Below are 13,687 nucleotides of genomic sequence, written 5' to 3'. Positions count from 1 at the left end.
TGTCACAGAAGTCATTATAGTTACTTTATATCAAAGTTTACAATACTTATTTCTGTTCTGTAACTACAACAGTGATCTTTCATGCCTTGTCCTGTGTTGATTATAATAATTGAAAACCAGTAAACATTCTTCATAGTATTAGGAATACTTGTATAGTCTTTGCAGAACCAAGTAGCATGTTTGGCCCATGGAGGAGGAGTTGTAATGTTTTGACTACCTGTCCTACTCAGAGGATGCTTTAGGTGACAAAATGATATGGATTTGTTTTCGTCTTTGTCCTCCACTCTCTGATTGCCTTTTTTTTTTTTTTAATATTTATTTTCTTTATTTTTTTGGCTGCATTGGGTCTTTGTTGCGGCACACGGGGTCTTCATCGAGGCATGCGGGATCTTCGTTGCAGCGTGTGGGCTCTTCATTGGGGCACGCGGGCTTTTCTCTAGTTGTGGTGTGCGGGTTTTCTCTCTCTAGTTGTGGCGCGCAGGCTCCAGAGCGCGTGCGCTCTGTAGTTTGCAGCACGCGGGCTCTCTCGTTGAGGTGTGCAGGCTTAGTTGCCCGACCAGGGATTGAACCCGCGTCCCCCTGCATTGGAAGGCAGATTCTTTACCACTGGACCAGCAGGGGAGTCCCTGATTGCCTTTTTATATTTCTTATGATAAGAGAGCTGTGGGCTTAAGTTTTATTAAGAACTTGTAAGTTCTCAATCATACTGTTTTTGAATCCACATTGTGTATGGTATTTTTCTCAGAGTCCTCTGATTCGTTCTAATTTGTAATGATTTTTTTTCAGACCTGCTGTACTTCCATCACCCTGGGATTTCTTTTCATTGCACTTCTGGGTTACTTCTGTTTCTTGGATCCTGTATTTATATATATGTCCCCAGGTGAAGGAGAGAGCATGCACGCATACGTAAAAATCAATCAAGTAAAATTTTCTGAATGAATATGTGAGAAGCAACTTTGAATCTTAATACATCTGGCAAGGTCTTTGTTTTTTCCCTTATACTAGACTAATAATTTGATTGGAATATAAAACTCTAGATTCAACATTATTTTCCCCCAGAGCACTTTAGCATCTTTTGTTTCCTGTGGGAAGTCTAATGCTAATCTAATTCTTTTTCTTTGTAGGTTGCTCCCCCTTTCTTTTTCTGGAAACTGAGGATTTTTTATGCAGTTCCTTAGAGTATTAAAATTGATAAGGAATATGATGAAACCATATTGCATATAGTAAAATAACTTTTTAGTAATTCCATGTCCCTAAATATCAGTTGTGGTATCCTGTTACTTTGAGTGAAAAAGTAAGGCTTATTACCATAATACTAATGAAGAGCTCACTTCCACATATTTCCCTTCACTTCCTAGTCTTTGTCTCCTCTTGCACACTGAGAACCTTTCACAACACAAAGAGAAGGGATGGGAAACTTTCTCAGTCATCTTTCCTTATCTCCACTCTTAAAAGTAATGCATTTGTTGTAAAATAAGAATATGCTAACTCACAACTTGAACATCACTGGAAATATGTAAAGGTTGATAGCCTAAGTGTTTTTTCAATACTTAGTTATTTTGTGTATCTGTAGCGTTCTTCTCCATTCGGGCAGTGAATTTTTAGAATTCAGAGTTCCATATCTTAGCTTGCATCAAGGTTTGCGGTACAGGTTTATACATATGAAAGCCAATGATTATGATTGGTTGCTAGCATTTTGTACCTCAAAAAGTCAGTGTTAATCAAGTCTGTTTTACCACACGTGGAGATCACATTTCTAATGCTTATGTATAGTTCATGTATGAGTTTGTCAAGTCTTAGTTGTTCTGCTGTTTTGTTTTAATCAGAATATCTAAATATTAATGGTTATTTTTCACTTTCTAAGTTTTAGGATTATCAGAACATAACTGATTTTCTTATTAAAATCAAGGGGTTAAAAACAACTAATTTTAATAGCACCATTAAATATAGGGAGAAAATAAGGTTAGTGTGAAGAAAGTTACAAGAGCATTTGTATATGGTTCTGAAAACTATTTTCTGTTTTAGTTATAACAAATTTGAATTATAATATTCTTAAGTATAGAAGGAAAATGACATGGTTTTTGAATACATCTGCTAAATAATTTAGAATGATCAAAAGTAACCATTTAGCAGTTTGCTTCATTCCTATCAGTTTAATCAGTTCTGTTTTATATGCTTATATTTTAAAATCTAACATAGTATGTAACCTCATATATTCTTTAGCTAATATTAACATTTTTGTTCTAGCAGCAGGTGGCAGTCAAAAGTTCCCTAATGCCCAAATGATTAGAATTTGCAGGAGTAGACTGGAGATAGGAGAGGCTCTATTAGAAAACACACAGCCCTCATCAGACTTTCAGTTAACTTGTAATTTTGACAGTTTTGATTAGAGACTCAATTGGAAAATTGAGTTGTGTGGGGAATCCTGGAGAGTTAATAATTCAATTAAGTGATCCATGCCAATTTTATAGCTAAACCCTTGAAAACTTGAGACTGTGCTTCAACATTAACACGTATGGGTTTTTAATTATCCACCACTCCCATGATCTACCTGAAATGCCATGTCTTTCCCAAAGATATTCTATGATATTCTAGTTAAGAACTGATGAACTTAGATCAGTTGACTGTTTTTTTAATGTTTTAAATACATTTTACTTTGTCCACATAAACATTATTAAATAATCTAATGGCCTTAAACAACAGGAATAAGGAGGCAGGCAAGTGTGATTTTAAATCAAATCAAGGGCCTACTTAAATTATACCCCTTCCTAAATTGATCTCTCAGCTAAGAATTAATGCCTAAAAGAGTAACTATTAACTGATGGGAGGAAGTAGTAGATTTTCTCAGTTGAATTGGAGTTTTAAAGAGGTGGTCAAGTACCATAGAAATTGTTTATTGCCCTATTGTGTACCTTGTGTGTTGTTACCTGGTTAATTTTATGATGATTTTAAAGAAAGAGTTAACTTTTCATTTGATATTATTTACTGTGCATCTCCCTTTCCCACCCCACCCCTCGTATCTTTTAAAGGTATTTAATTCAGGTTGATAGTGTATTTTTTCCTCCTTTACACTTTGTGGTAAACATACTTAAACACCTATGCATGTAAACAGTAATGCAAAAATCCTTAAAAGATTTTATTCAGTTGACTGATTTTGTTACATTGGCAGAGTGAAGATAGTCCAAGTCCCAAGAGACAGCGCCTCTCTCATTCAGTCTTTGATTATACATCAGCATCACCAGCTCCCTCACCACCAATGCGACCATGGGAGATGACATCAAATAGGCAGCCCCCTTCAGTTCGACCAAGCCAACATCACTTCTCAGGGGAACGATGCAACACACCTGCACGCAACAGAAGAAGGTTAGTTGGTTACAGTTACTTATTAAATTTGTGGTCATTGGTAGATTTGTGAGTTTTTTTTTAACATCAGAAAGCATTTTTTCTGTAGGAATTTTATAAACACATCAACACCTTTTTACTTGTATGCTTACACACGAGAAACAACATTACAAGTTGTTTAGACTTCTACAGTCCATCATGAGAGTTCATTTAGCTTGTGGTTGACAGAAGAAGAAATTGAAAGAGGCTAAAGTGGTTTACCTAAAATCAATCCATACCATTATATGTGAATTCAACTACCTTAAGGTTTAAGACTTTTTGTGGGCTAGCCTTCAATCCATATTACTGAAAAATGCATTTTATAGTTTACAACTGTAAGGAAATATAGAACCATAGTCTTAGGAATGAGCAACCTCTTTTTCGTGCCATTCTTATCCACTCCATTCTTAGAAATGAATAACCTCTCTCCACATATTCCTTCTGTATCCTCTAAGGCAACTGGGAGCTTAATTAAGTTTCTTTAAAATTGTGGAGCCTGTGATATGAAGAGTGACTGAAATTTAGTTTGACTTTCAGTCCTATCTTCCATATAGGACTTGCCCCTTGCCTTGCCTTCCCAGGGGAATACATTTCCTGAGCTGCTTCCTCTTTAGTAGTTGCCTGAGGTCATACCTTTCTTCTTCCAAGGAAATAAAGCATACTTGGGGTGAGACAACTGTTTATATGTCCAGGATGTTGATAATATAAGAAGTACTGATAATCTTGAGGTAGGGTGGTATTACAGACTAAATGTTTGTGTCTCCTGAAGATCCATAGGTTGATGCCTTAACCCCCAATGTGGATGTATTTAGAGATGAGGCCTCTAAGGAAGTAATTTAGGCTGAATGAAATCATAAGGCTGGGGCCCTGATCCAAGAGGATTAGTGTCCTTATAAGAGGAGACCCTAGGAAGAGAGCTCTCGCTAGAAACCAGCCATGCTGGCACCTTGATCTTGGACATAGTATCTAGGACTGTGAGAAAATGAATTTCTGTTGTTTAAGTGAGTCTGTGGTATTTTGTTAGGGCAGCCCTAGGAAACTAATATTGAAGGAATCTTAAAACCCATCATTCATTGTTCCAAATGAGACAAGATAAACCTGTTCCTGAGCTGTATTCTGTTGACACACTAAGACTTTTACATTATCTGGTGCAGTATTACCCAATTATATGGGAATGTTTAAGTAAAATATGTTATGCCAACCAGGTAAAATATTTTATAGCTGTTAAATGTAATAGCATGAGGAAATAAGGTTGGTTGTTTCAAGGTTACAGCCTGAGCCCCTGCTGTAATCTTTCCTATTGTTTTATGGTGAAATGTGACATACATTCAGGAGAACTTGTAAAACAAGTGTACACTTAAAAGGATAACACACAGGTGTGCCCAACACCTAGGTTAAAATAGAACATCAAAAACCCTCCTTCTGATAACCCCTGTCCTGTGATTTGTCATCACTCCCAAACATTTGAGGAAAACCAAACATTTGAGGAAAGCCAACAAAGTGAAAGAAGGGCACTGAAACTCAATAAAAGAAAGAACTTGAAGAAACCGTTAATAGAAGAAATAAAACAATTAAGAGAATAAACAAAATAGAATTTTAGACTAAGTGTAACATGAGAGAAGTGGAAGAGATTGTATCCATAAAAATCAACTGGAAATCTTAGTTGGCAAAATTAATAAACAGGCAGAAAAAGCATCTTGGTCCCTGGAAGATCAAGTGAAGGAATTTTCCCAGAATGTAGTGTAAAAGGGCAAAATGGAAAGTGTGGAAAAGAAATTTAAATGTAGACAAGAGTCATCAGTTCTAAATATGTCTAATCATATTTCCAGGCGGAAACAATAGAAGGGAACGATTTTGACAGAAATAGTACAAAATCATTTTCAAGAATTGAAGAAGGACTTCCCTGGTGGCGCAGTGGTTAAGAATCCGCCTGCCAATGCAGGGGATGTGGGTTTGAGCCCTGGTCCGGGAAGATCCCACATGCCGCGGAGCAACTAAGCCTGTGCGCCACAACTACTGAGCGTGCGCTCTAGAGCCCACGTGCCACAACTACTGAAGCCAGTGCACCTAGAGACCATGCTCCAGAACAAGAGAAGCCACCGCAGTGAGAAGCCTGCACACCACAACAAAGAGTAGCCCCCGCTCGCCGCAACTAGAGAAAGCCCGTGTGCAGCAACGAAGACCCAATGCAGCCATAAATAAATAAATATTAAAAAAAAAAAAAAAGAATTGAAGAAAGACTGAGTGTTAGCAAGATCTTGGTGAAATTTAAGAATATGCACAAACATTCAGAGATGAAGAATGTTGAACAATAAGCATACATCATGATCAAGAGGGATTTATCCTGGGGTTGCAAGGATTTTTCAATATCCACAAGTCAATCAGTGTGATACACAACATTAACAAATTGAAGAGTAAAAACCATATGATCGTTTCAATAGATGTAGAAAAAGCTTTTGATAAGATTTAGCATCCATTTATGATTAAAAACTCTCCAGAAAGTGGGCATAGAGGGCACATACCTCAACATAATAAAGGCCTTATATGACAAACATACAGCTGACATCACACTCAATGGTGAAAACCTGAAAGTGTTCCCTCCAAGATCAGGAATAAGACAAGGATGTCCACTCTCGCCACTTTTACTTAACATAGTTTTGGATGTCGTAGCCAAAGCAGTCAGACAGGAAAAAGAAATAAAAGGAATCCAAGTTGGAAAGGAAGAAGTAAAATTGTCACTGTTTGCAGATGATGTGATACTATGCATAGAAAATCCTAAAGATGCCACCAGGAAAGTACTAGAGCTCATCAATGAATTCGGTAGAGTTGCAGGATACAGAATTAATATGCATAAATCTGTTGCATTTCTATACGTGAATGACAAACTATCAAAAAGAGAAATTAAGGAAACAGTCTCATTTACCATCGCATCAAAAAGAATAAAATACCTAGGAATAAACCTACTTAAGGAGTTAAAACACCTGTACTTGGAAAACTATAAGGCACCGATGAAAGAAATTGAAGATGACAAAAACAGATGGAAAGATATACTGTGTTCTTGAATTGGAAGAATTAATATTGTTAAAAGGACCATACTACCCAAGGCAATCTACAGATTCAGTGCAGTCTCCATCAAAATACCAATGGCATTTTTCACAGAACTGGAACAAATAATTTTAAAATTTGTATGGAGACACAAAATATCCTAAATAGCCAAAACAATCTAAAAGACAACAGAGCTGAAGGAATCATACTCCCTGACTTCAGACTATATACTACAAAGCTACAGTCGTCAAAACAGTATGATACCGGCGTAAAAACAGACACATAGATCAATGAAACAGGATGGAAAGCCCAGAAATAAACCCACGTAGTATGGTCAATCTATGGCAAAGGAGGCAAGAATATACAATGGAGAAAAGACAGCCTCTTCAGTAAATGGTGCTGGGAAAACTGGACAGCTACATGTAAAAAAATAAAATTAGAACATTCTCTAACACAATATACAGAAATAAATTCAAAATGGATTAAACAGCTAAATGTAAGACCAGATAACTATAAAACTCCTAGAGGAAAACATAGGTGAACTCTTTCACATAAATTGCAGCAGTATTTTTTGGATCTGTCTCCTAAAGCATAGAATATTAAAGCAAAAATAAACAGATCGGACTTAATTAAACTTAAAAGCTTTTGCACAGCACAAAATTCATCGACAAAATGAAAAGACAAACTAATGAATGGGAGAAGATGTTTGCAAATGATATGACCGATATGGGGTTAATATCAAACATATAAACAGCTCATACAACTCAATGTCAAAAAAAAAACTCAGTTAAAAAATGGGCAGAAGACCTGAGTAGACAGTTTTTCAGAGAGGAAATGCAGATGGCCAACAGGTACATGGAAAGATGCTCAGCATTGCTAATCATCAGGGAAATGCAAATCAAAACCACAATGAGATATCACCTGACAACTGGCAGAGCAGCTATTATTGAAAAGAACACAAAAATCAAATGTTAGCAAAGGTGTGGAAAAAAGAGAACCCTCATACACTGTTGGTGGAAATGTAAATTGGTGCAGCCACTGTGGAAAATAGTATGAAGATTTCTCAAAAAAACTAAAAACAGAACTACCACATGATCCAGCAGTTTCACTCCTGGGTAGATATCCAAAAAAACTAATTCAGAAACATATGCACCCCAGTGTTCATAGCAGCATTATTTACAATTGCCAAGGTATGGAAGCAACCTAAGTGTCCATCAAGAGGTGAATGGATAAAGGGTGTGTGTGTATTCCACGCAATGGAATACTACTCAGCCATAAAAAAGGCCGAAATTTTGCCATTTGCAGCAACATGGATGGACTTGGAGGGCATTATGCCAAGTAAAATAAGTCAGAGAAAAACAAATACTGTATGACATCACTTATATATATGGAATCTAAAAAATACAGCTAACGAGTTGAATGTAAAAAAAGAAGCAGACTCACAGATACAGAGAACAAATTAGTGGTTACCAGTGGGGAGAGGGAAGGAGGAGGGGGAGGGCTAATATAAGGGTAGGGGATTAAGAGGTACAAACTATTAGGTATAAAATAAGCTGCAAGGATATATTTATTGTACAACACGGGGAGTATAGCCAATATTTTATAATGACTATAAGTGGAACATAACCTTTAAAAATTGTGAATCAGGGCTTCCCTGGTGGTGCAGTGGTTGGGAATCCGCCTGCCAATGCAGGAGACACGGGTTCGAGCCCTGGTCCGGGAAGATCCCACATGCCACGGGGCGGCTGGGCCCGTGCGCCACAACTACCGAGCCTATGCTCTAGGGTCCGAGAGCTGCAACTGCTGAGGCCCGTGCTCCTAGAGCCCGTGCTCCTCAACAAGAGAGGCCCGCGCACTGCAACGAGGAGTGGCCCCTGCTCGCCGCAACTAGAGAAAGCCTGCAAGCAGCAATGAAGACCCAACGCAGCCAAAAATAAAATAAATAAATAAATAAAAAAGTTGTGAATCACTGTATCGTACACCTGTAACTTATGTAATATTGTACAGCAACTACAATTAAAAAAGAAGACAGAAAAAAAGAATAAAAGAACCTTCTTGAAAGAATTTTTAAATACTGTACTCTAGGAAGTGGAAGAATAAATGCAAGAAGTAGGATTTAATACCATTTGATTAGGAAAGGAAACAAAAAGACATACTGCTAAGTCTGAATAAAGGTCTATTGTTAAAAAAAAGAGAAAAAATTTCAGGAAAGATCTGAATGTAAAATGGGGACAGAGCAGAGAGAAGTAAAAATGTGCAATCTAGATGTTTTCCAAAAAATGGAAGTATGTGTTTAAAAATTTAAGTGTAGTCACTAGAAAAATAGAACTGGAATATATAGCTTCCACACAATGAAACAGATAAACAACATATATAGAAAACGCAGTCCAACAAAAGGCAGGTCAGTGAGGCCAGGAGGGAACAGCTTTGTGCTGTTTACAAGTGATACATCTAAAACAAAGTGACAAAGTAGTAGTACCTATCATAGATATAAAAGTCAACTGAAAGAAATATTTGTCCGTCTTATCACTGTTTATAATTTCTAGATTTTCCAGTAATTCTGCTTTCTAAATGTTCTGTTACAAAGGCATACGTAACAGATTTAATGAGAGGCAATTCAGGAAAGACAAGGACCAAAATTGTTAAGGAACTTACATGTCAGCATGAGAGCTTGGGTCTTAATTTGTGTTAAGTTTGAGTTATTGAAATTATGTTTGAGTAGGGAAGTGAGAGCAAGAAGCAACAACAGAATAAAACAATATTAAAAGGGACCCTTAAAGTGTGTGGACAGGCTGAGTGTTTTTTTGGGAGATGAGTGATCTGGGCATATATTTTCTATTTTGATTGTAAGGTGCACATTTTTTCACATCATAATGTTTCTAAATTGATGGTATAGCATAATCTAATTGGCAGCTTTCCTCCTCTTTTTAGTGATACATTAAACAGTCCTTTAAAATATTTTTACGGGTATAAAGATATGTACATATACATGAGTTAGTATACATAGATAAATTTTCTTGTTCTTTTCTCTTAGAGAGACTAAAAATAGTGTAGCAGTCAGCGCACTTACCTTCTAAATACCATTCCATAATCAAAGGAACCAGGGCTCTGGAGAACTTGTTAATTCCAGAGTTGGTATAGGGAAAATACAAGATAAGCCTAGAGCATATTGTCCATATAGTAAGGAACAATAGTAAAAGGGCACAGGAGCTAAACTGAAAGTGCTCCCATTGGACAAAGTTGAAATAATTTTAACAGCAAAATAAAACAATAGTGTGGATTATAACCTAAAGAATAAAATAAATATCCATTAGTCCATACTCATAAATAAGTGAATAAACAAATAAATGGGAGAGAGGGAATAGTTCTTCCTTATGGAATTCCAATTAATACATGTGGAAGAAATGAGGGGAGTAGAAAATCACCATTAGAATATCATAATAGTGATAGCTAAAGGTCCATTCATGCATGCTAAAGTTATTGGCAAAACTTTTAGCAGAAGCAGAATATTTGCATGGTCTCAAAGTATCTCCCCCCCAAATATTTGGTAATTACAAAGGGAAGAATGGTGATTTTGTAGTAGAGGGTCTTGGCAGAAACCAATTTAGCCAAGTGATTGGTGTTGAATACATAGGCATGAGTGATGCATGTGATGTCATGTGCCCCTGGATACAATGCACTGAAAAGGGCCTATCACCTCTGTGATATCCTTTCCAGTAATGCATAACATCATGCAGATCATGCGAAAACATCAGACAAACCCGGGTTAAAGGATATTCTGCAGAGTAAATATGTCTTCAGACGTATCAAGGTCGTGAAAGACTGAGAACTGTCATGGATTGGAGAAGACTAAGGAAACATGACCACTATATGCAATAATGGCATCCTGCACTGGATTTTTAGACCGTGAGGGGATATTGGTAGAAAAACTGGGTGAAGTCTGAATACATTCTGTTGTTTAGTTAACAGTATGATACCAAGGTTTATTTCTTAATTTTGATAATTTTTCTATTCTAATGGAAGATATTAACATGAAGGAAAGCTGGGTGAGGGGTACGCAAAAATTATACTAAAATTATCTCAAAATAAAACATTAAAGTGAGTTCAAAGGTGGATGGCATCTGAAAATCAGTGAAATACAGTATGTGAGTTTTGAAGCAGAAATGCAAAAAAGAGTTACGCTGAAAATAAAGATAGAGGAAGCAGTGAATGGAGCGAGAACCTGGGGGTTAGTTTTAACAACTCTGTAGAGGAGTTGATATTGCAAAGGAGTGTCCCTTATTGTTTTTAAGATTGGGCAGTTGAGAGTGAGAAGAAACAGATTTAGAGGTGCAGAGTGCAACAATTAAGGGAAAGGTGACCTGTCCTCAGTAAATACTGCTGAGGTGGCTGTGTGCAGCTGTGTCTTGAAGGGGGCTGTTCGGCCTCTTTTGCCTAATGTGGAGTACATTTTTCATGAGGCCTGCTGCGTTTTCGAATTGTTATGCGTGCTGAGCCATTGTAAAAAGCAGTGGAGCTGAATTGTGGAATTGTAGGGAAGTGGAAGATGGAAGTCTACTCATGATAACTTGTTATTTGTGTTAAACTATGTCCATGACAAGTGCATGGGGAGTAAAAGTGGTTTCCTTCAGTGACCAGATTCTACCTAAAAATTCTGTATATTACTGGAACATTTATGCTGATGCTATTTTGCCATCATTTCCATTCTCAGCATTTACCCAATTACTCGATTATTTGCAGTTGTCAACAAATTAAATGTTCTTTAGTTTTTTCATGTATTTTCTACTCTCATTTTTTAAAATTGTCATTTTGGGTATATAGGAACTATGTCTTTTCTATGTGTCTTAGCCAGATAGACAACATAAAATGTCCATTAGGCATATGTGGATTACGGCCAAGGTACATATGCAAATTAAAATTTGTTCTAAAATGTTTATAAAATAAAGGAGGCAAAATAATAGGTTAAACCATATGAAATTGCTGATATTTGACTATATTTGCCTATAAAAGGATCAATTTTATACAATTAAACCCCCTCCCCCAAAATGACAGTGATTGGCTATTGATTTCTAAATAATCTCAGAGCTGAATATCAATTTTGTTTAATTCTGTTATTTTTTAAAAAACATATACATTCTATTTAAATTTGTAAGTGTTCAGAGCTGATGATGAACCACAGCAATTCTTTAATACTCAAGCCTACCTTAGCATATACTACTAATGGATTACAACGAGAGACAATACAGAATCCTGATGGATCACAACAGTAAACATTATAACAACCTTTTTGACATTTTTGCTATATTACAGTCCTCCTGTCAGGCGCCAGAGAGGAAGAAGGGATCGTCTGTCTCGACATAATTCCATTAGTCAAGATGAAAATTATCACCATCTCCCCTATGCACAGCAGCAAGCAATAGAGGAACCTCGAGCCTTCCACCCTCCGAATGTATCTCCCCGTCTATTACACCCTGCTGCTCATCCACCCCAGCAGAATGCAGTAATGGTTGACATACATGATCAGGTATAGTAACAGAATGGCCAGGAAATACAGATGCTGAAAGTTGGTAGCAGTTTATTGAGGTTGGTTGGTTTTTGTTGTAGATTTCTTTTAATTTTACCTAAAAGGAAACAATTTTACCCAAAATGAAGCTATTTTAGGTAAGTTCATCATTCTTCACTGAGGATTAAAATTTAAATTCTACACAGCTTCCTTAGAAGAAAGTTGAACTTTAAAAAATTAGAATCAAGGTTGTGAAAGCTCAGAATGACTTCATTGTAATAGTTGGTTTAAAATGATGAATATAGGATTTATAGCGGATATCAGACAGCTGGTGGTTTGAGTCTATATTCCTGTTTCCCTCTCCCTTCCGGTTTCTTCTGGAGTAATTCAGTAGGCAAGACAGTTGGGTGCATCTTTGCTGACAAGTTTCTCTAGGTCTCCACTGAGATGACAGGTACAGAGCTTCCTTTCCCTTTGTTCCTTCCAGGAACTGAGGGACTAGCTGAGAAGAGGGTTTGCCAGTCCTTAGAGCCTGAGACCAAAATTGTATGATTTTCTGAGGTCAAAAAAGACACAAATCTAGGGACTTCCCTGGTGGTCCAGTGGGTAAGACTCCATGCTCCCAATGCAGGGGGCCGGCTTCAACCCCTGGTGGGGGAACTAGATCCCACATGCATGCCGCAATTAAAAGATCCTGCATGCCACGACTAAGACTCGGCGCAGACAAAATAAATAAGTAAATATTATTAAAAAGAAAGACAAATCTAGACATATTCTTATAAAGTTTCTGGATTTTAAGGATAAGGAAAAAAAATCTTCCAACTTTATAGACAGCAGAAATTACAAAGGAAAGGAAATCAAATCAGACTAGCGTTTGATTTTTTTTTTAAATCTACTGTACTGGATGATGGAAAACAAAGTACCGTATACTGACAGTTGAAAGAAAATATGATTTTGCTCAGACATCCTTCTTCCTTCAGCCATGTTCTTTCGCTTTATGTTCATGAAACACTTTTAAAAAATTAATCACATAATAATAAGTTTTAAAAAGAAAAGTTTTGGGGCTTCCCTGGTGGCGCAGTGGTTGAGTCTGCCTGCCAGTGCAGGGGACACGGGTTTGAGCCCTGGTCTGGGAGGATCCCACATGCTGCGGAGCGGCTAGGCCCATGAGCCACAAATACTGAGCCTGCGCGTCTGGAGCCTGTGCTCCGCAACAAGGGAGGCCGCGGCGGTGAGAGGCCCGCGCACCACAATGAGGAGTGGCCCCCGCTCGCCGCAACTAGAGAAAGCCCTCGCACAGAAACAAAGACCCAACACACCCAAAAATAAATAAATAAATAAATAAATAAATTTATTTAAAAAAGAAAAAAGAAAAGTTTTTCCAGACCATATTTTTTGTGGTCATAATCTGATAAAACTGTAAATCATAAGTTTTAAAAAAAAGATTTTAAAAAATGACACTGAAATATTTGAGGCAAGGTTGTAAAGGAAAAATCTTCATACCATAGTTAGTGGGACAGGCCAAAGCTGTTCTCCAAGAAATTTTTATAAACCTTCATTATGAACACTTAATTGCTTGAGTAATTAGGGTGAAATGTTACAGAATAAACCAACAGGAATTGGGATGAATAACTTACCAGGCAAACAACTAAAATTAATGATTTGAAAATCTATTCTTTTAATAAGAGAAGTAGCACAAAGAAAACCCAATCCTTGTGCTTTGAAAAGTTGGTAAGGATGGCACACCTCTTCTGAGCT

General features: G+C 37.0%; 1 protein-coding gene across 8 annotated transcripts in view; it reads left to right on the top strand.

Moving 5' to 3' along the window:
• Nucleotides 1-13,687, top strand: part of RNF38 (ring finger protein 38) — a 123,750-nt gene that overhangs the window by 80,978 nt on the left and 29,085 nt on the right. For all 8 annotated transcript variants that reach the window (XM_059925078.1, XM_059925077.1, XM_059925082.1 and 5 more), the window contains 2 exons: nt 3,170-3,363; nt 11,737-11,950. In XM_059925078.1, coding sequence (XP_059781061.1) covers nt 3,257-3,363; nt 11,737-11,950 — 321 coding nt within the window. In that variant the 5' untranslated portion in view covers nt 3,170-3,256. The remainder of the gene's footprint in view (nt 1-3,169; nt 3,364-11,736; nt 11,951-13,687) is intronic.

The sequence above is a fragment of the Balaenoptera ricei genome, chromosome 6, assembly GCF_028023285.1.
Source record: "Balaenoptera ricei isolate mBalRic1 chromosome 6, mBalRic1.hap2, whole genome shotgun sequence".
NCBI classification, from domain to species: Eukaryota; Metazoa; Chordata; class Mammalia; order Artiodactyla; family Balaenopteridae; genus Balaenoptera; species Balaenoptera ricei.
The sequence above is the reverse complement of the archived record's forward strand: the minus strand, read 5'-3'. Positions and strand labels throughout refer to the sequence as shown.